The sequence below is a fragment of the Anoplophora glabripennis genome, unplaced genomic scaffold (genome assembly GCF_000390285.2).
Source record: "Anoplophora glabripennis isolate ALB-LARVAE unplaced genomic scaffold, Agla_2.0 scaffold123, whole genome shotgun sequence".
NCBI lineage: Eukaryota > Metazoa > Arthropoda > Insecta > Coleoptera > Cerambycidae > Anoplophora > Anoplophora glabripennis.
In genome coordinates, this window is record NW_019417073.1 from 912,039 (window position 1) to 933,689 (window position 21,651).

General features: G+C 31.7%; 3 protein-coding genes across 4 annotated transcripts; 2 read left to right on the forward strand and 1 right to left on the reverse strand.

The window, feature by feature from the left end:
* Positions 1-345: 345 nt before the first annotated feature.
* Positions 346-6,555, forward strand: LOC108903914 (UPF0183 protein CG7083). Its single transcript, XM_018706258.2, has 7 exons — positions 346-509; positions 1,184-1,266; positions 1,323-1,450; positions 1,615-1,988; positions 2,044-2,258; positions 2,886-3,158; positions 4,437-6,555. The coding sequence occupies exons 1-7, from the start codon at positions 446-448 to the stop codon at positions 4,515-4,517; spliced, it is 1,218 nt and encodes a 405-aa protein (XP_018561774.1). The 5' UTR covers positions 346-445; the 3' UTR covers positions 4,518-6,555.
* Positions 6,556-14,704: 8,149 nt separating this feature from the next.
* LOC108903896 (N6-adenosine-methyltransferase subunit METTL3) lies at positions 14,705-17,281 on the reverse strand. The gene is made up of 4 exons (XM_018706237.2): positions 17,205-17,281; positions 16,517-17,147; positions 15,655-16,099; positions 14,705-15,464 (listed from the first exon to the last, which is right to left on the reverse strand). Exons 1-4 carry the CDS (start codon positions 17,255-17,257, stop codon positions 14,869-14,871), a joined length of 1,725 nt encoding a protein of 574 aa, XP_018561753.1. The 5' UTR covers positions 17,258-17,281; the 3' UTR covers positions 14,705-14,868.
* A 281-nt stretch (positions 17,282-17,562) lies between these two features.
* On the forward strand, positions 17,563-19,864 carry LOC108903891 (putative oxidoreductase GLYR1 homolog). Of its 2 annotated transcripts, none has more exons than XM_018706233.1 (2): positions 17,563-17,757; positions 17,902-18,308. In XM_018706233.1, the coding sequence occupies exons 1-2, from the start codon at positions 17,617-17,619 to the stop codon at positions 18,007-18,009; spliced, it is 249 nt and encodes an 82-aa protein (XP_018561749.1). In that variant the 5' UTR covers positions 17,563-17,616; the 3' UTR covers positions 18,010-18,308. The 2 variants fall into 2 exon arrangements, with proteins under 2 accessions (XP_018561749.1, XP_023311664.1); XM_023455896.1 differs by having other exon boundaries at positions 17,698-17,788; positions 17,902-19,864.
* Positions 19,865-21,651: the final 1,787 nt, after the last annotated feature.

A 21,651-nucleotide genomic window follows, 5' to 3' on the forward strand; every position in this document is an offset into this window, starting at 1 on the left:
CGCTAATTTTCCATTAAAATTTAATTTAAATGATCTAGATCCAGTCTAATGCTTTAATTGATTTTTTATTACATATAATCCTGCATGAACTAAAAACATTTTAAATCTAAATATATTCAGAGTTAAATTGCCAGTAATTGGTTATTCAGTAATCCATTAAAACTTCTCAAGCTTATATATCTGGTTGCCTCATTATCAAAAACACGAAAACTTGATTTATATTTATACATCGCAGATCATAGACTTACAAATATTTTGCTCTATCTGTGTTCTGTGGTACACTGGTAACTGGTAACAGATGTTGGCAACACCAGAAATAATCAGCTGTTCATTAGACAGCTGTGTTTTATTTTGGACAAAGACTTGTAGAGTAAACAAACGTAGTTAAAATCCTCGATTGTATATGACGCCCTATCGACTTTGATCCATTCGTCTTAAAACCAAAATGTTAACTCTTGAAGTGGTACCTGAACGTTCTTTAGGCTGTGAACAATGGGAGTTTGTTGTGGGTATGTCACTTGGAAATTTTATATTTATTCATATATGGTAGTCGATTTTTATGACAAATTTTTGTGATTGTGTGATTTTGTGGTTCACTATGTATACTTAATTCTAAGTGTCAGTTGTATTGTTTGACGTTTATTTCCAAGATTTTAATTATAATTTATCGTATGCATGTATGCAGTGCATTATCCTAAACTATATAAAAATGAAAAATTTCCATGTTTATATAATTTTCATGTATTTATGAGGCTTAAAAGAAATACGATTTTGTTGTGTAAAATTATGTTGCAATCTCGACTACTTCCTGAATATAGGGTGTTCAAATAAAAAATGCTTTTCTAACTCCAAAATGACAAATTTGTTGTTATTTATTATACTTAACATCCTCATTGAATTTTATTTCAAATTGAAAAAAAAAAACAGAAGCTTACAGATATAAATTACAAATACTATTTTAGAAAAGATAATGTTATGCAATGGTCTGAAAATAAATATATTATTTTTTTAAACAAATATTTTGCTTAAAAAAAACGAATTTATAGAAAATATCTTGGAGAGACTAGTAGGTAGGCAGAGGTTTCACCAATTTGATATAAATAATATTTTTACTAAGTTGTCCTATGTATCATACAACACTGTATTCCATGTATAACATAATTATTTACTGTACATCCTGCAGGAATGCATTTTTCGCAAGCTGTAGCTATAATACAATCTCAAGTAGGAGTCATCAAAGGTGTTCAAGTTCTCTATAGTGACACTGTGAGTAAGATTTTGGTGCAAACATTTATGATTCGCTGACTCATTTTTTTTTATAGAAACCATTAGAAGTAGACTTAGTCATAAATTTACCTCAAGATGGAATCAGACTTTTCTTTGATCCAATATCACAACGACTGAAAATTATTGAAATATTCTGCATGAAGTTAGTCAAGTTAAAATACTGGTAGGTTTTGATTAAAAAAGATAAATAGGGTCCTTTCTTTTCATATATGTATTTGCTTCAAATATTTAACACTTATTTTATTTTGAAGAATTTGACTTAAGGAAATGACTCTATTGTCTAAAATTAACACTAGCTTTTAATTAATTTTAAAAATGTTGCTTTAGTGGTTTGATATTCAATTCACCTGAGGTATTACCTTCAATAGAGCAAATAGAGCATTCCTTTGGAGCCACACATCCTGGGGTTTACGATTCTGAAAAACAATTATTCATGTTAAACTTTCGGGGACTCTCCTTTTACTTTCCCGTTGAATCTAAGTTTCAAAGTGGAAGTACACATAACTTGGGATCCCTTCAGTTCCCTCCCGGAAATTCTCCTTTAGTCTCCAGGCTAGCAATTTACTGCGGGTCGAACGTAGATCAAGCGTATGCCCCAGAATTACCCCTATCGTGTTATTATGGTCAGTTATACTTGCAAAAGGCAGAGATCTTGAGGGGAGACTCTTATACCAAGGGTTTAAGATTACACCTTTTAGCAGGTAAACTATGAGAGAGTAAGCATATACAAAGTACAAATTTGTAATATGATTTTAGGTACAAATAGTCGGTTAGTAGATTCAATGAAAGTACAGTTTGAACGGGAAGTTCTTCTGGGTCATTCTGCCCAGGACGTAGCGTCAGCTCTAGGGTCCCCTTCCAGGGTATTTTACAAAAGCGAGGATAAAATGAGGATACACAGTCCCAATGCTCACCGCAAAATAGCGGCGACGAGGAGTGACTACTTTTTTAACTACTTCACTCTGGGTTTAGTAAGTACTTTTCTTTTTTGAAAGAATAAATTACTCAAATTATTTAAAATATTTTTTTTACGTTTGAGTGCAACACATCATTTTTTCTAGTATTTTACAATTGTGTTACTGATTTGAGTTCTTAATGGTTAGTAAGCAGATTAAATTTGAGTGCAAATAAATAAAAAAATTAGTAATACTAATTTTTTTTCTGGACCTTGTTAAAAATTTTCAAAAGTATCTGGACCCCACCTAAAATTTCAGTGTTGTTTCAGTAATCATACGGCTAAAATTTGATTTACACCCCTTATCTCAAAAACAACCCTTGGTCCACAGGAAAAAATTGTCTCAAATTTGGTTTAGGACGAATACTAAAGACTACAAAAATCTACTCTTGCTTCATGTTGCACCTTTTTCTGTTATAAATGTTAAACCAGGTAGTGCTAAAAGTGTCAAAACATTAAATTATTTTCAAGTAATCGCATTCACTACAAATGTAAAAAACATATATTTACATAGCTCCTTTCAACTATTTTTTGTAACTTAAAAGTTGGCTTGGGACATAGGATCTGCCATTACCATTTGTCCAAGTACCCTAGTTACACCCTGTATACATCACTGCCACTATGTATTGTATTATTTGTGTAGGACATTTTGTTTGACGCTCGAGCTCATTATGCAAAAAAAATCGTATTGCACACCAACTATCCAGGACACTACAACTTCAACATGTACATGAGATGTGAATTTGATCTATCCTTAGACGGAACGGACATAACAGCATATAGCCATTGGGACGACATATGCAAGAAATTAACACCAAGTGAAAGGCCAGTAGTTCTGAACAGAGCAAGTTCCACGAACACCACAAATCCATTCGGGAGTACACTGTGTTACGGATATCAGGACATCGTGTTTGAGGTAAGATAAAAAACACCAACTTTCAAATTTAAAATATGAACTTTTGCAATAAATTTTGGTATTACTACTTACAAATTATGTAAAAAGGTTGTCGTCTGTACTTTATGACTGAATAGTACATTCTATCAAAAAAGTATCCGGAATTTGTCAATAAAATACAATATATTTAATTAATTATAAAAATTTATTATGTCTCCTTCAAAATATGGTCCATTTGAAGCAATACACTTTTTCCACCGACAACCCAATCGTCAAAGCACTTTTTAAACGCTGTATGAACTTCAAATCTTTCATCGATTAAAAATACTTTTTACGGAATTTTGAAATGACATATACCGGATACTTTTTTGACAGAACGCATTTATTCAATTTAAATCAAGATATAGTCTTTCCGATCTCAATTGAAGAACCAAGAGGTAGGCAGTATGTACCAAGTTCGGTCGCTGACGCAGCAATTGAAATATTTGAAAAACTATTCCCATATTTATTTAGCCATACCTACATACAGATCTGGTCGAACTAAACGTGGAGGTTGTAGAAATGTTGAAGAATGCGCGCGCGGGCAAACGAAATACAAACACAGCTGCATTGGACGACTGGGCAATAAATCTCAGTTGTTGACAAGTGGTTGACAAATTGCCTAGCAGTGCAGTGCAGCAATGCGGAATTTGGTGTAATTCTGGTAATTTTAATTTATTATAAGCACCTTCTATTAATCATTGATATTACAATAATTCTGAAAGGGAGAAATAAAAGGGATATTTTGTTTACTAATATTATTACAACATGGCATTTTGGAGACCTTTTGAAACGGAACAAAATGAAAATTACCCTTAATATAATAAAATTGTTTGAGGGCATAAATAGTTAAAATATGTTGTTGGTCAAATGAACATATAATAGAAATTTTCTACACATTATATTATTACACAAATTATTATTTTTTACCTTTAGCAGAAAACTTTTTTAGAGACGCTTATGAAACTCGTTAAATTTTATTGCTAAGCGTTTTTATACATGTTCAACGTTCAACCGACTTCGGAAAGACTACTTAACAGTTTGATAACTGAAATTAAAACTGAGATGCAGAAATTTTTAAATTTTTGTATGTGTTACTATTTGACATTTATCACGTTCTACAATAAGCTTATGTAAATGCCATTATAGCAACAGTTACTGGTTTCAAATACTCAAACCTGCTAGAGCGAATGTTGTTGGCTGATTGTTGGCTAACTTGGGTATGTTAGTGGGCCGATTACAAAATGGCTCTTGTTTCAGGTCATGCCAAATCATTACATAGCGTCTTTGACCGTATATGGAGATGGTAGACCTTATGAAAGCGAGTCGAAAAATGCGTGACAGAGGCTCTCCGCCACCTACCTCATTCTGAAAAACAGGTACTGGCAACCCCAAAATAATTTCATTTGTGCAAAAGCTTCTTAATAATGTAATTGCCTAAACTTATACATTTTATTTAAAGTATAGTTAAATCTAGCAAAAAAAAAAAGATAAAACAAGGTTACAATAACGGTTGTCGGTTGTTGTGAAAAAAAGTAGATATTCTTATCTAAAAATGATAAAAAAAAGAAAAAGAGACATAACTGCCTGGCTTGTTCACTATAGAGAAAAGTAAATACATTGATTTTAATCATTATAGTATTGTATACTATATAATTTATTGTATAGTAACATCTTATGTGTTACATTGTGTTGGTGAGAAATGGCTAATGGATATCGTCAGGGATTCAGTTTTGCTTCTAAGTATAAAAATATATTTTTAGAATTAGGGGATTCATTAGAGATAGTTTGTGGAGTATACTCATAAAAATACAAAAAGAAACTCGACTCAAAAAAAGACAAGAATATTGAATAAAAATGTATAAATACAATGGTGTGAATATTATAGTTTAAGATTAAGCATGTTCTGTTCATATATTTTTTTATTTAAGTCAAAAATCATAATTTTAACAAAATGAAATCTTATTAATTTATTTTTCTTAATATTTGCAACACATAAGGTTTTACTCTTGCAATGGGGATGTCCCAATATATTTATTAATATACTGTCTTATTTTAAATCTTAGTGCAATGTAAAAAATAAGGATTTTATATTATTTTTGATAGTTTAACAGTTGTAGTTTGCTACTAAACCATGGACAGTCACCTATATGCAGTGGTCCAATAAAGGGTACAATTAAACCAAAATTTTAAAAGTAATTACCAAACCAAATATTTAAATAATCATCAGAAGTGCCAATTTTGATTCACAGAGACCGACATATCACCCAGTATTAGTTTATACCGGACCAGAATTCTCCCTAAGTAATTATAAAAAATTAATAAGAAATTAATTAATAAAGTTGCTTATAAAAATATGTGGGACATGTCCATTTCCATAATATTATCATAAGTTAATGTTTAATACTTATAGGACATAAAGGAAAACTAGATAATTGTATATATATTTTTTAAATTTAATCACCTGTACATTTATTTAAAAGGCATTATGGAGGTAATACAAAACAATTTTTGTGAGGTTGAGGACAAGTATTTAAATAAGTAAAAGCTTTTCTTCAGTAACAGTACTTGCTAGAAAAGCAATGATCTCACAATTTGATTATTTAATGTCCTCTTAACAAATTTATTTTTCACTTTGGATAATTTTGATTAATCGAAATTTCAAAAAGCCATATGAAGTAGTTAAGTAAATGTATAAACGGAATATACCTCAGAATTGTTTTGAATGTAAAATCCTCATAAAAATAATCAATATGATAATTTAGATTGAGTGATTGTGAAATATTTAATTAATTTATGTACATCCCATGTTTATATTCTCAATTCTTATTTACTAAATGAAAATATAAAATATCCTCCACTGGTTGTTGCATTGGTCAAAACATACAAATCTGTGACATTGAGAAGATGCGAAAGTAGAACACAACTAATTTATTCTTCCGTTTAATTTTTGATTATAACGATGATGAAAGTTTGTAAAATTTTTAATGGAAAATGTACTGGAAAAATAAAATTTATCCCAAAATTACAACAATTAACAAAACGAGTCTTTTTTTGCCAAACGTGAGAAACCATCGGAATTGTTCCTTGATCGTATTAGGATTGATGATTTCAAAATCAGCTTGTAAAAAATCAGAATAGTACCCTGCATATCTGTTTGAAAAGTAAAGAGATTGAAAATCAACTTTATTATTTACTGCTTTTACCTTGTTTATTTATGATGTACAGTGTCTTTATAAATACCCGAGTCCCACGTGATGGCGACTACGAGCCCTAACACATAAATGTTCGGACACGTCAGTTATTTCAATAAATCACTCTCGAAAAACGTATAAACTAACTTTTATTTTTCTCACTTTAATTTGTGATTACAATGCATGTATCTATTTCTATAAACCATAAATAGTTTTGATTTTGGTAAATATATAAGCAGGTCACATAAGCAAATTTTGAAATATGCAAATAATAAGTGACACATTAATGTTCGGACATCTCGGCAATGTCTAAAAATACACAATCAAACAGTAGGCTTTGAAAACAAAATGTATAGAATCATTGTCGACTCACATTTACTGTTGCTAATAACGCACAGTTATGGTGAAAATGGCACGAGGTACAGCAACAAATACAAAAATTCGAGATTTAATTGTTAAAAAGTATCTTGACAACAATAGCATTCGTAAGATAGCGAAAGAGCTAAGTTTGCCAAAATCAACAGTTTTTAGTATAATTAAGCTTTATGAAGAAACAGGAAAAACTGATAGTCGTGGGCAATCGAGTGGTAGACCGGTTAAAATAACATCAAGATCTCAAAGGAAACTTGTAAAACTGTGCAAAGAATCGCGAAGAGAAACTGTGCGTGAAATAACTGCAGAATGGAATGGTCAAACAGGACTAAATATTTCACGGGAAACATGTAGAAGGTGGATTCTCAAGTCTGGTTTAGGATTTTATAAAGTAAGTTGTGCTTCTATGTTATTAAAGTCAATTAAAATTAAAGTATGAGTGATTTTAGGCCAAAGAAAAACCTCTTCTTACAGAAAAACAAAAAAAAAATCTGCTGATATGGGCAAAATCAAAACATTCTTGGACTGTAGACGATTGGTCCAATGTCATATTTTCTGACGAGTCAAAATTTGACGTCTGTGTCGGGGATTACCGGAAACGAGTAATCAGATCTAAATCAGAAGCATTCCATAAAGATTGCATTAAGCGAACCGTAAAATTTCCACAAGGTATAATGATTTGGGGATGAGTTTCAAGTGGATGGAATTATAAACGCCGATAAATATCAACAAATTTTGCGAGAAAGTCTTTTGCCGAGTGCATTATCTTTGTATCCTCAAGGAGACTATATTTTCCAGCAAGATGGTGCGTCATGCCATACGGCCAAATCTACAAAAAATGGTTTGCAGAAAACAATCTAAAAGTTCTTTCATGGCCCGCAAGTAGTCCAGACCTTAATATTATTGAAAATATATGGCATAAAATGAAACAACGGTTAAGAAATGATCCACAACGAACCGTTTCCGATTTAAAAAATAAAATCACTGATATATGGGAACATCTTACACCAGAAATATGTCTATCATAAGTCAAATCAATGCCTAAACGAATCGAAACAGTTATTAAGTCGAAAGGTGACGTGACTACGTATTAGTTGTTAACTTACATCTAAAAATTATAACGTGTCCGAACATTAATGTGTCACGTATTATTTGCATATTTCAGAATTTGCTTATGTGACCTGCTTATATATTTACCAAAATCAAAACTATTTATGGTTTATAAAAATAGATACATGCATTGCAATCACAAATTAAAGTGAGAAAAATAAAAGTTAGTTTATACGTTTTTCGAGAGTGATTTATTGAAATAACTGATGTGTCCGAACATTTATGTGTTAGGGCTCGTATTAGGCAACCAAAGAGTGATTTCAAAAATCGCCCATTTTGGCAAACTCGTAATTCGTTAAAAAATTTTGCGCCAAGTTATCGTATATCATTAGAACGTGTTACTGAGAAAGTTCCAAGACGAGTTCAGTTTAGGTTTTGGAAATATGAGTGATGCATGCCATAATATTCGTGATCTTATGTATTGAGCATATCACTTTAAACCTTTAAGATTCACTGTTTTTTAGATGGCCTATCATCAAGGTCAAGGTGGTTACTTAAGTTTTTGGGGTGATTATAAAACTGAAGTCAGAATTTCAAAATTCAAGATGGCGGATCCAATATAGCGCACAAAATTTTTGAAATTGAACCAAATTCGACCAAATTGGGTATACAGGGGTTTTCGAGGTCGCTGATTACGAATCAGCAATCAGATTTGCAATATTCAAAATGGTGGATCCAAGCTAACGCTCAAAAAAATTCGTGAATTTTTTATTTTTTAAATCTGACGAGAACAATTTTTTTTCAACTTAATATTAATTAGTTCATAGAAATGCACAGAAAATCTGGTAAAAAGTACTAAATTGTACAAACAACAAATAGAAAAATTATGTGATTTTTTTCTTGAAAATTTCTGACACTAACTTTAGAAAATCAAATTAGAACTCGAGCATTTAGGAAGACACTGTATAATACATACTTAAAAGGCAGCAAATTCAAGTAGAAAAAAGAATTACAGTTAAAAATTCACAAAATATTTGACCATTGAATATATGTTTAATAAAAATAGGAAAATTAAACAGATTTTGAACTTAAAAAAATAAGCAAACATTAATTTTTATATTGGACCTGTTTAAATTGTTAAACTTTTCTCAGGCACATAAATCAAAAAAATAACTGTTGAGAAAGTATTTTTATTGGATTTTAAATATTTAAACAAATTTAAAAATATTTATTTATAAATATTTACACAATTTATGTTAATGTGAAATCTTATGGATCATTTACCATAACTTGTACCGCTGCTACTTCTACATAGTATAAATACTCGTAAATATATGACAAAACATTAGGTACATCTGAAGGAAAACCACATAAGCAATTTACAAAATATTGTAAATTGTTTTTTTCACATTTTATATAATTTTATTTAGTACCTAATAACAAAAAAATTGGTCAAGCCTTTAACCAAAGATTCTGTAGGTGAAAATAATTTTATAACATTTCAGGGTGTCAAAATTATAATTTAAAAAAAGGTTTTTGTCAATACATAGACTTTTATCTTATGTTATGCTGGGGCACATTATTGTAATTTTGATAAAAAAATCAAAATGCAAGTGTAGGAAAGAGGATTGTGCTCATCAACCTACTTTTGCATACGTCTGTGACTCAGTTTCCATCTTATATTTTTTTCACTTTTGTAAAACTAATTTAATGCTCGGTGGACAAGATATTGCAATTTCTTTGAATATGTGATATCGATTCTTATTTTTAAGCTAAAAATATCTTTAGCGACCATCAATTCAAAATATTAAAAAAAAATTGTACTTTTAATTTGACATTATTGTGAAAACAAATGGCAGATAGCCAAGATTATACATTTGCCAATTTAATTCTCTCTCAATAAAGCTAATAGTGCTAAATATTCTCAACTTTTAATTTTTAACATTGATTTCTTTTATTTTCTATGTTCCAAGAATGAAACGTAAGTTAAAATCCCGATTTTGATTTTAATTCGAAGAGTTCATTTTTCAACACATTTTTTAAATAATACTGAGCCTAACAAACATATTCCATTCGTATATTCAAAGTTTCCATATCTCCAAAACTAAGCCTTACATTAAAATTTTACAAGATTTAAAAAAAATTAAACGACCACATCAGGAAAAGCGGGACTGAGCCTGTCCCGCGCGGGATATTTAATTTTGGGTTAAAAATCAGGACGTCTGGCAACACTGCGGCTAAATGACTACTATAACCTCCTTTCTTTCATACATACTTTGTTTTTTTTAACAAAATTGGACAAAAGATGTGGGTGTTATTGAGTGATAAAGTTAAAAAAATTTAACTTTGACACCCCGTATCTTAAAAAGATTGAAAGATGAAATAAGGAAAGGCCCATTATATTCCTCCAAAGAATTGTTTTCCTTTTTTATAAAACCCTGTTTATTAAAAAGATCAAATTTGTTAAAAATTTATTAGTATCGAAATTAAAAATTTTTTAAATAACAATTTTAAGAAAATTAAAAAAAAAACATACACCCTGTACTTCAAAAACCGAAAGAAAAAGGCCATAGTTTTTTTTTCTTATAATAGCCACTCCTATTTCATGTCAAATCAAGAATTTTAAAAATAGTCTCAATATGAAAGAAAACTGGACTCATTCTAGTAACCACTCAATTTTCAGAACGGTCCATGGTTTTTCATGGAACCTGTAACTACCACAGCTCAAAAACTTTACAATATTTTCTGAATTGTGCATTCAAAATAATCATCAGTTTGTAACGTTTAAAAATCTGTATAATTTTCCATTTTACGAAAGTAAATATTTTTTTGCAACAGGTTGATATTATGATTTCTGTAATACTACACTACACTACTACATGTACTACATCTTATCACTCCCGTAGTTCAAACTAAGATGGTAATGGAATGTGAATACTTTTTAAGGTAAATCACATGTAATATCACCTTATTAACCCTTTAAATGATTTTGTTATACGTATGTTACACATTATATCTGTCAAACCGTACTATTAATCTTTCTACGCAAAATGTATATGAGATTTTCTGTTCTATAATGTGTACATATTATACACTTTGTATCAATATAACATCCACAAGCCGAATAATAAAAGTGATGATTAATTGAAGTTTTTTTCCTACTAACTGCAAGTTCATATAGAAATGAACCTTTACAGCAAATTTCAATTTAGCCCTAAATTAACAGTATGGACAAAGCAGAGTTCTAATTTTTTTAACACAACCTGAAAAAAATAAGTTAAAAGTTGTGAGTTGCACCATTTTGTTAGGTTAGTGATATTTGTACCTGTACCTTGTTTATACAGGATGTTTCTGAAATATAGTGCCAAAGTACTACAGGAGACGAAAAATGTTATTTTAAGCAGAGTTTCTTAGGGATAAAGGTCTAAATACATTTAAAAATTACCGGAAGGTAAAGACATTTCTTTAAATAACTCCAAAATAATTGATCAGAAATGGTGCAGATTATTGTAATTATACCATTTTTGCAGTTTTTCTTTTCAAAAAATGAATTACTCTTCCAAAGATGTAACAGAGAATTTTTTAAAGAGAAAAAAAACTATCAATTGCCCCTGCATCTCTGCGACTGTGAATAAGGGAAAAACTATTCATCTATAAGATTATTTCAATCGACAATTTAAAGACTTTTATTTGGACATAATCAGCCTTTTATAGATTATTCTAAAAAAAATGTGGTTTTAAATTTAAAATCACTTACAAGATGGATAGAAATTTTATATGCTGACATTTATAGCAAGAATATGAAAACATTCATATTAAGATATTTTAATTCAAATGGAACCCATAGATTGAAATGTTCTTAAACGTACAATTCAAACCATTTTAACAATAGAACTGGAACTCTATATGGGTAACTTCCTGTGTAAAGTATAGCCTCTTTTTTTATTGGGGAATTTAGAAAAAGTAACTAGCATTTTTTTTGTCTCAAAAAGCAAATTTTCATTCTGCGACTAAACCTTACCTTTTTCTATTTTGATAAATTTTTGTGCAAAAATAGTGAATTACAGCGAAGAAATGCCTGATGTTTTCGAGGTCAATTTCATTAGCGTACTTGGACAGTATCGAGCAACACTCTATACACGATTTACCCGCGCAATCCAGGAAGATCCCCTTAGATCCTCGCATTGCCTCTAGACGCAGACTTTCAGCAAAGTGTTTTTGAAGATAACTTTACCAAATTCAAGAAGTTTACTAACTCAGTTCTCGACTACTGCCGAGTTTAGCAGCTTGACGAATAACCATTACTAGAAGTCGAATGAGGCAAGCAAGGTGTAGCCTTTCAAAGCGAAACAACTGGAATATTCGACCAGGGAACACCTGGAGCAGAAAGAGGAAGATGCCGAGATTGAATAAAAGGACATGGAAATAGAAGCTAATGTTTCTGATGATACCGATGAGTTCAATCCTGAATCTGAGGATGAGGGTGTTGAGGATCTATTGGCCGCTTGCATCAGCATGGGTAAATAAAATATGCAGTAAAACTCGCCTGAAAGCAGCCATTTGTGACCTTGAGCAAGCTCAATGTATCAAGCAACATCCTCTCTCTCTCTCTCTCTCTCCTGGAGGAGGGTTTCAGGGTAAGCCAGCCAAGCCCCAAGAGTGTATATAAATAGGAAGGAGAACTCCCTGTCGCCATATTTATCGTCGAGGGACGAAGGGAAAAGTTACACGGTGGAGAAGAGCCGTAACATTACTCTGAGGGCGAGTTTGAGTAATTTGACGGTGGAAGGGGGCGTGGTCAGATTGAAAAGGCCCACGCGGCCGAGTTACCAATTACAAGGTGCATCAGGTTACAGACAGCCCTCTAAGTCTACAGCACAGCAGAAAACAAACTTAAACAAGGTATACAAGGTGTTAACGAAATAAGTATGCAAAATTGGAGAGTATGTAAAACATGTCGAAATATGATGAAAACCTTATAGTCTAAGAGATTGGTGTCAAAATCTCCCGTGATCAGACTAATGGCCAATTTTGTTTTTAATCTGTTGCTCGTATATTGTATAACAGAGTTTCAAAGTTTGCCGACACCCCTTGTGGGGCAGGGATTTACTGGATAGTAAATATGTACATATGTAAATATGTTTATGTACATACGTATAATATGAATTAGATTTTATGTGTTACTGAGAAGGCAAAAAATAACAATAAAACCAAACATTATTGTAAAATATGTCGTATAAATATCGACATGTTTGCACAGCAATATTTTAACTAAAAAGATCTAATCGAGAAAGGTTCCGACTCGCATAAAAGGGTTTCCCCGAGACTGCCGGGGAATTACATTTTTTAGCGGTTACTTTTTATTATGTAGTCTCACTTTATAATCCGAACTATACAGGGTGTGCCATTTAACACTCCCGCTGTTAATATCTCCGAAATGAAGAAATTTATTTTAGTTCCAGAAACTGGGGTTGTTAGGTCTTTCGAATAGCTTCAAATTGTAGTTAGAACTGTTAGTTCAAATCTTTCTGTATAGATGGTGTGGCGATACTAAAAAATGTTTTGATCCCTGGAATGTGGAAATGCAGTCCATCTGAAAGATCGTTAAATTTTGAGTAATTTTTGTAATATAAAGTAATATAAAGTTTTTCCCTATATTTACTTGTTTTCGAAATATGTCGACTTCAATATACACTGTATGATATAACATGAAAATCTATTATTTTATTTAAATCACACTGAGACAAAATATTCTTTTAAAATATTGTTATAATGACTTTATTCACACCACATACTAACTAACAAACATTAATTATAAAAAAAACAAATGATCAATTACAGAAAAAAAATTGTACAATGGTAAATCGTGTAACTAGTATAGTTAAATTAAAAAAAAAACTGTAGTTATTGGAAAAGTAATATATGTCATCTGTCATTGTTTTATTTTAAACAAATGACATGAACCATCTATAACTGCATTTTTTAATAACATTTGATAAAATGCGGTTCGTCTCTGACCCTTATAAGATTTACCATTGTTAATTTTTTTTTTCTGTAGTTGATCATTGTTTCATTGTTTTTTTTTTTTAATTTATTGTTTGTTAGTTAGTATATGATGTGAATAAAGCCGTTATAACAATATTTTAAAAGAATATTTTGACTCGGTGTGATTTAAATAAAATAATATATTTTCCTGGTATATCATTCATTGCATATTGAAGTCGACATATCTTGAAAACAAGTAAAAATAGGGAAAAACTTTATATTACAAAAATTACTCAAAATTTAACGATCTTTCAGATGGCCTGTATTTCCACGTTCCAGGGAACAACATATTTTTTATTATCGCTACGCCATCTATACAGAAGGATTTGAACTAACAATTCTAACTCCAATTTGAAGCTATTTGAGGGACCTAACAACCCCATTTTCCGAAACTAAAATAAATTTCTTCATTTCGGAGATATTGGCAGTGGGAGTGTTAAATGGCACACTCTGTATATGTTAAACCGAATTTTGTTCGAATTAAAGTTTTGTTCAGACCATCGAAAAAGGCATTCGTCGGGCCGGATTAGTGGATATTCGGATTAAGGTGAGTTCGGATTAAAGAGCCTATACTGTAGGTATAACATATACAGGGTCGGAAAGTCCTCATGGTTCATTGGCCGTTACGTGAGAGCGATCAAGTAAGTCGTAGAAGATGGCTATAATGAAGGTGTCTAATAGTCACCACCCATTTCGCCTTTCCACAAATAAGAAGTGGATCTTATTTGTGGAAGGGTGAAATGGACGGTGACTATTAGACGCGTTCATTATAGACATCTTTCTCTGTCGCACGGATTTCTATGACTTTCTCTAGCTCTCTCACGTAACGGCCGATGAACCATGGTGACTTTCCGACCCTGTATAATAATTAAAAGTGAATATTTAACTTGCCTCAGGTAAACGATTTTAAAATGGAATGGCCACTCTACAACTGCAATCAATTTTCACTTATTTACTTAAGACCTTAATATAACAGTTTTCTAAACTTACATTTGACTAGTATTTACATTAATTTCCATACCGTTTTACTCCTATGAATGCGTACCTTCAGGTGGAGGAGCCATGCAATTACCAGTAGGGTACCTCTTCTTAAAGTTCTCTATAAGCAGGGGATCGACGAGCCTAATCCCATCGACCTGGTTGCCCAACGTTATCCAATTAGGTTGGATGTTATGAGGACGGCCGAACAATTCGATCTTCCTCGTCCCCGGAGACAATCGCTCTATCATTCCGTATATCTCGTCCGGCTTGTGGCTAGTAGCCCTTACTTCTGCTACTATGACGTCAGAATCTAATCCCCTGTTTAAATTCTGGGGATTCCCCTTCATTCCGACTAAGCAATGCTCCTTGCCGTGGTTCAACCAATGACCCGTCCGTCCAGTCCGTATGATCCTTTGCAGTTGATTGGTTTTCACCCAAATGATCTCGTCGACTCTTTCGTAACCCCACAGCTTTAAGCACTCTCTTCCGAGCTCCATGGCTCGACCTGTCACCCACAGGAAAATTAAACCGTCGTCTTGGAGTTGAGGGATACCTAGCTGTCTCATTTCGTCGTCTGACATTGTTCCGTAAGGCAGCTCCATGTGGATATCCCATGGAGGGTCGGCCATAATAACAGCGAATTTACCTGCAAACATCAAAATAATTTTACTGAAGCTCATTACCGATTCCCAACTTTCAGTTAGATAAAATATTTTACTGTAAATAATTCTAAAATTTTATTTCCAAAGTGACAATTTTACAATTGTAAAAACTGAAGTGCCCCTATCAACGGCTGTTTTAGATGTCAAAAATATTAGAATACATATGCAAAATACCTAATACTGTCATATCCAGGTAACGCAAATCACACTGCACCCATTGCGGGGGATACAATGTCGTACTTTCCACTCTAACTACAGGCCCGCTTGGAATTGTGGGCTTATCTTCTGACTTTCCGCATCGGTCAACTTCATAATGCACGTATTTACAGGTGTCCATGTGAAAGCAAGTATTCAAAAAAGAACAATCGCCCAGTGACTCGTCAGTGTGTTTTTGCAGAATTTTTTTAAAGTGCAATTTTTTACAGTCTACAATTCCATTTCGTTCGCAATCTATTTTGGTGCCATGTGGACAGAATTCCATAAGTTGTTTACCGCCCTGGGACTTGAACCTCTCTGTAAGTGACCTTTCCTTGGCCGTTGGTTTACTTAATAATTCTAATATTTCTTCGCCCAATTTTTTGCTTTCTTTTTCTTTCGTTGAGGGCATTGACAAAAGTGACTAAAACAAAAGTTCATTTTTCTAAATATAAATGAAAAGAAAGAAAATTAAATTACTCTATTTAAAATAAAGTAATTTTCCTTTAGTATTTATTAGTCTCTATTGAACATTTTATGCGACATTTAATATTGCTAAACGATAAAAGCTTGTGTACATTATGTGAATCATTCAATATCAGAAGAATGCGATAATGAAAGCCGACTAAAATCGCCGAGTTAACACTTCACTCTACACAAAGCGTGAATAACAAGTTTTGAAGAAGAATAGATACGAGCTATTAATTCGGTAAGTTAAATCCTATTATTATTTATTTCAAAATGAATAATAGCTAATATAATTAATACTCCATTTACTGTTAGAATTGATGTCATGTGTTTACAATTTACAACAATTATTTTGCATTTATATAAAAGTTACCATTATGTCTGCCTTTGGCTCCTTCTTTTCTTTCTTTTTCCTTTCTTCTTCATTTTCATTATTCTTGGCAGGTGATTCTTCATCCCGTTTTCTTTTTAATATATCTTTTGATATTTCCGAACTACTGATTGTAAACTCAAGAATCATAGCATTAACTTTAGAAACCTCGACATGTGATACTTCCAGCATATTAATTCCATCTTTCGAAGAATTTTTTACAGTTATTAATTTTTGTATTGCGAATTTTTCCAATAGATTACAAATCTTTTTATGTGCTGTATCTCGATCAGAAGTCAACTTGAGAGATGTTAAAAGTTCTGAAGAAGACACAGGTAACTGAAGTGTCACTTCACTTAATTCTTTTAGTAAACCTCTCTCAAGCTCTGGGTCTACTCTGACCAAATCCTCCAGATCTTTCACATTTAATTTTACTTTTTGCTCCTCTTTAACATTACTTGAAGTACTTAAAATATAGCTATTTGTTAAACTTTCAGAAATATTTACTGGAGACGCAGCACCTAAGCTAGATCCAAGTATATCTTGCCGTTCTTTCTTTCTTTTTTCAAGACGTTCCCGCAAGCTATGTCTTTTGCTCTTAATGGCTTGAATTTCTTCCCAGGCATCCGACATGCTGTAATTTTTTACTATTATAATAAAACAATAATATAAATTTTTAATTTCTAATTACAAATAGTAAATTTGTATTTGTAAAACTTTTGACAATTTAAAACATATTTCCATAACCTAAATGACAGCAGAACAAATTTAATTACAAACCACAGAACTAAGAATCATCCTTCGAGCATATACTACTGGAGGTAGCATGCCATTATTGCCACTGCGAAAAGTGTGGCTGTGTGTGCGAGAGGGACAGACAGTATCTCAGTAATTGTTGTCTCACTCTAGCACGCACGCGATTGGTCACAAAACAAATAAACCATAACCATAGTGTTCTATGTGTATAGCTATTAAAAAATTTATTTAGTTTTGACTTTTGATTTGACACAAAAAAATGTAGAAAAATCAGTTTTTTTTTACGTCGATTATGTTGGTATTTTTTTACATAAGACGTGGGTACAAGTTATTTTTCTGTAAAAGAAATGAAAAATAAAGACGCGGAAAAGAATAATCCTTGTTTGAAAGAGCAAGAATTATCATATAAATGCTTTAATGACAACAATTTCGATAAAGAAGCCTGTCAGTTCGAAATACAAAACTATAACACATGCAAAAGTTTTTGGGTGAGTCTACATAAGATGTTATAGAATAATGGTAAACACATATTTTCAAAAGCTAATTAAGAATTGATTAATGTCAATTAAAGTAGAAACACTCTGAAGTCGTATTATTTAATGGCACAGGCTGTAATAATTTCTTTGTTTCAGCATTCTGTTAAGGCTTATAGAAGGAAAAAAGGCATACACCCTAATTTACCTCCGATAGAGGAAAGAGAAAGCATTAAACGAGAATTTTTACCTGAATACTTCCATTAAGTCAAACGGTAGTTTTAGCACTTAGATAATACTGTATATATAAGAAATGGAAAAGAAAATAAAAGTAAATGATTTTGTGTGGGCAAAAATGACAGGATTTCCTCCATGGCCTTCGGTAGTAGTTGAACCTGGTTCCAATGTACCAGAAAAATCTAGTTCTGAAATGCACTGGATTTATTTTTTTGGTTCCCATAATTACGCTTGGGTGGAAGATATTCATTTAAAGCCATATAAAAGTTATAAAGAAAAATATACATCTTTATACAAGACAGTATCTTTTAAAGAAGCTGTAGCAGAAATAGAAGAAATATCGGATGAATTACAAAAAGACCCAAATTATGTGTGGCCCATGAAGTCATTTGAATGGAAAGAAAAGATTACATCAAAAAGAGTTAAAGAATCTAGTGTAGGTAACCCAAAGAAGAAATTGAAGCAAGCATCGTATCATATTAGAGATGCTGATTTGTCAACATCACAGTTTAACTTGTCATATGATATCAGTACAAATAACATAACAACCTCAGATTTATCATTTGGGGTGTTAGGCATAGGAATAATCGGTAGTAGAATTGTAAAGAACTTAATAAGGTCAGGACATAAAGTCAATATATGGAACAGAACTACTAAAAAATGCACCGATCTTGAAAAACAGCTAGAAATGAGTTCAGACGGAGTAGGACAGTTAAAAACATTTCTTAATCCTCGAGCGGTTATGCAAAACTCCGATATCGTCCTAAATTGTGTCTCTGATTGTAGTGTGTCAAAGAAAATTATTCAGAACTATTTTGGAATCAACAACTCGTCTGATAAAATTTTGAAAGAAAAAGGATTTGTGGAGATAACAAGTATTGATCCAGAGACATCAAAAGACATAAGGGACATGATAGAAATGAAAGGTGGAAGATACTTAGAAGCACAAATTCAAGGGAGTAAAAAAGAAGCAGCTGAAGGCAAATTGGTTATTCTTACGGCAGGAAACAGATCCCTCTTTTTTGACTGCCAGTCCTGCTTTGAAGCGATAGGAAAATCTGCATATTTTTTAGGAGACGTTGGTTATGCTACAAAAATAAATTTAATCCTGCAGTTGATAAAAGGCGTATGTCTGGCGGGTTTAGCTGAAGGATTTGCATTGGCTGAAAGATGTGGGATTTCATTTGACAGTGTTCTAATGGTATTTAAAGATTCAAATCTAGCCAGTGACTATTTACTTGGAAAGGCTGACGTTATTAGAAATAAGAACTTCAACGATGTGGAGCAGTCACTGCAAAACACGCAAAAAGATATGTATCTCGGCCTCGAGTTATCAAACAAAATTGGACAACCCATGGAACTAGCATCCGTTGCTAACGAAATTTTTAAACATTGTCGAAGGTTCGACTTAAGTGAGAAGGATGCTTCTTCTATTTACATGCGAACCAGGTTTTGATCCTTTATACCTCACACAATGTTATTTATTACATATTCATGTTTGTGTAATTTTAAGTAAATAGTTTTTTCTTGAAAAAAGGCGTGTTAATTCCTTTAAGTACATTTTAAGTGTTCTGTGTAAAATTTATTTTGAAACTATATTTTTTTACAATTTTTTATTTATAATTTCAGTCCCATTTGTAATGGTCTTTAAACTTGAAATTTGTTTAGTTTCACAATAAATTTTTTTAGCTGTCGAATAATACACTGCTGCGAAAGTCGAAATTAATATCTCAAGTTTTTTATTTAAAACAATCCAGTTTTGATACAAATGATTGGAGCTTTGTTAGATTAAGAAAATAAAATTCCTACATGAAGAAAATTAAATTAAATTACATTGTTACTAAGTAACAAACAATTAAATAGGACATGAATAGGACATTTTTTGGGTAAAAAATGAAAACTAATAAATACCCAAACTATTTCATTTTATTTACATTTAATTTTGTTAAAAATTTTGTATATAGTCAAACAGTGATGGCTGTGAATATTAAAGTAGTAAAATAAAGATGTATTTTAATAATGAAGCATAGGACCCATACAATTTTTTAGAGAATTTGTGAAATTTTTCATAATAAAACATAAAAGTATCTAGCTTCTCACTTGCTGAATATTGTGTGTATTACAAACAAAAATAATAAAAACACTTGAGCACTTATTTACAGCAATAAATGAATGTTTACTTTTAAACAGACATGTCAAAAGTTTCGTTTGTTTTTTGACCTTTAATAGAATCTCGTCACTGAAGTATCATATACGTTGAACCCAAAATTTAATGCATCTATGCATAAGAAAAGTTGATTATAGAAACATAAGAATATAAGACGCCTGGAATATGTTTCGACCTTGGCAATAGATAGATCGTCATATCGTCATTTGTGTACATACCGATTTTCTATACTTTCAATAATAAAAAAGATGGAAGAAATAAGAAAAGTAAAGTTTTTTTTTCAGCTTATTTCGGAAACTGTATGACCTCCAATTTCTTTTCATAATCCGAAACTTTTTTATAATTTAACCAATCCTGTATATATTCTAGTTCAGAAGATGCTAATGGTGCACACCTTAAAAGTGACCATTCTCTGTTTTAAGCAAATATATGTACAACCCTTTCCGAGACCTCAAGGTTGGCCACCCCTATTTAAATTTTTTATTTCACAAATTTCATTCAAAATTTTATCGTAATGAAAATTCTCTATATGAGTAAAACATCCTTTAGAAAACGGGATCCCCTGATTCATTATCAAAATATGATTAATTTTCACCAGCCGTCACTGCCTGTCATCACTACTTTGTTAATATGGTCTCTGAACCCCTGGAAGATTTGGCAGCGAGACATTGCTTATGATTTATCTAATTCTCTAACTGGTTGGAATTACGTCAGTAATACATTTACAGTTCGTGTGAGGGTCTCGGCAACTCTGGCCATTCCATTCTCCAGACTTAAATCCTTTGGATTTTAATTTTACGGATCAGCTAAAGCAGCTAATATTCTATTCCAATTATAACCATAGAGGAGTTGCAGAATCGAATAATATAGTCTTATAACATTATTCAGATTTTAACACATTGACTGCGACATAATCTCAATGTACTTTGTCCATGACTGCGATACATATCTTCGGGGATATGTAACAAAACTTATTCTGTGTGCGGTACATATCCCTGGGGATATGTAATTTTTTTTACATTTGACCTCTATAAAATTAAAAAGAACACAATTATTGCTATAAACTTGCATGTATCTGTAACTATATATCCTAGGAAATTAACGTTTTCATTCGCAGTTTTGAAAAGAAAAAAATAGAAAAATCATTATTTCTAACTACAAAACTAAAAACTGCAGATTCTGCAACTTTCACAAGATACAGTAAAAATGTGATTATTGAGATTTGCATATTTTTTATAATGAGTACATACCCCCCGAGGTATGTACCGCACACACCAGGCTTGAAGTAACGATAGGTTGCTTGAAAATGACGATAAAATCGGCCAACGCCATCGTATTTGATATCGATTATACATTAAAAAAATGCTTGGTTTAAAATCCTAGCTGATCCTGTTTTGAAGATATCGATATATTTCATTTTTCAACCATGCTGTAAAATTTTATTTAGCATAATTTAAATAAAAAGTCATTGATACATAAAAATATTTGTTATTTGTGTGCAGTAT

Excerpts from the sequence above, each read along its gene's own strand:
- LOC108903896 (XM_018706237.2), bottom strand. The coding sequence starts at position 17,257 with ATGGAAATATGTTTTAAATTGTCAAAAGTTTTACAAATACAAATTTAC. Across the intron at positions 17,148-17,204 it reads CAAATACAAATTTACTATTT|CATGTCGGATGCCTGGGAAG; the intron begins GTAATTAGAAAT and ends AAAAAATTACAG. Across the intron at positions 15,465-15,654 it reads CCTGGATATGACAGTATTAG|GTAAATTCGCTGTTATTATG; the intron begins GTATTTTGCATA and ends TGATGTTTGCAG.
- LOC108903914 (XM_018706258.2), top strand. The coding sequence starts at position 446 with ATGTTAACTCTTGAAGTGGTACCTGAACGTTCTTTAGGCTGTGAACAA. Across the intron at positions 1,267-1,322 it reads AAGTTCTCTATAGTGACACT|AAACCATTAGAAGTAGACTT; the intron begins GTGAGTAAGATT and ends TTTTTTTTATAG. Across the intron at positions 1,989-2,043 it reads AAGATTACACCTTTTAGCAG|GTACAAATAGTCGGTTAGTA; the intron begins GTAAACTATGAG and ends ATATGATTTTAG.
- LOC108903891 (XM_023455896.1), top strand. The coding sequence starts at position 18,056 with ATGGAAAAGAAAATAAAAGTAAATGATTTTGTGTGGGCAAAAATGACA.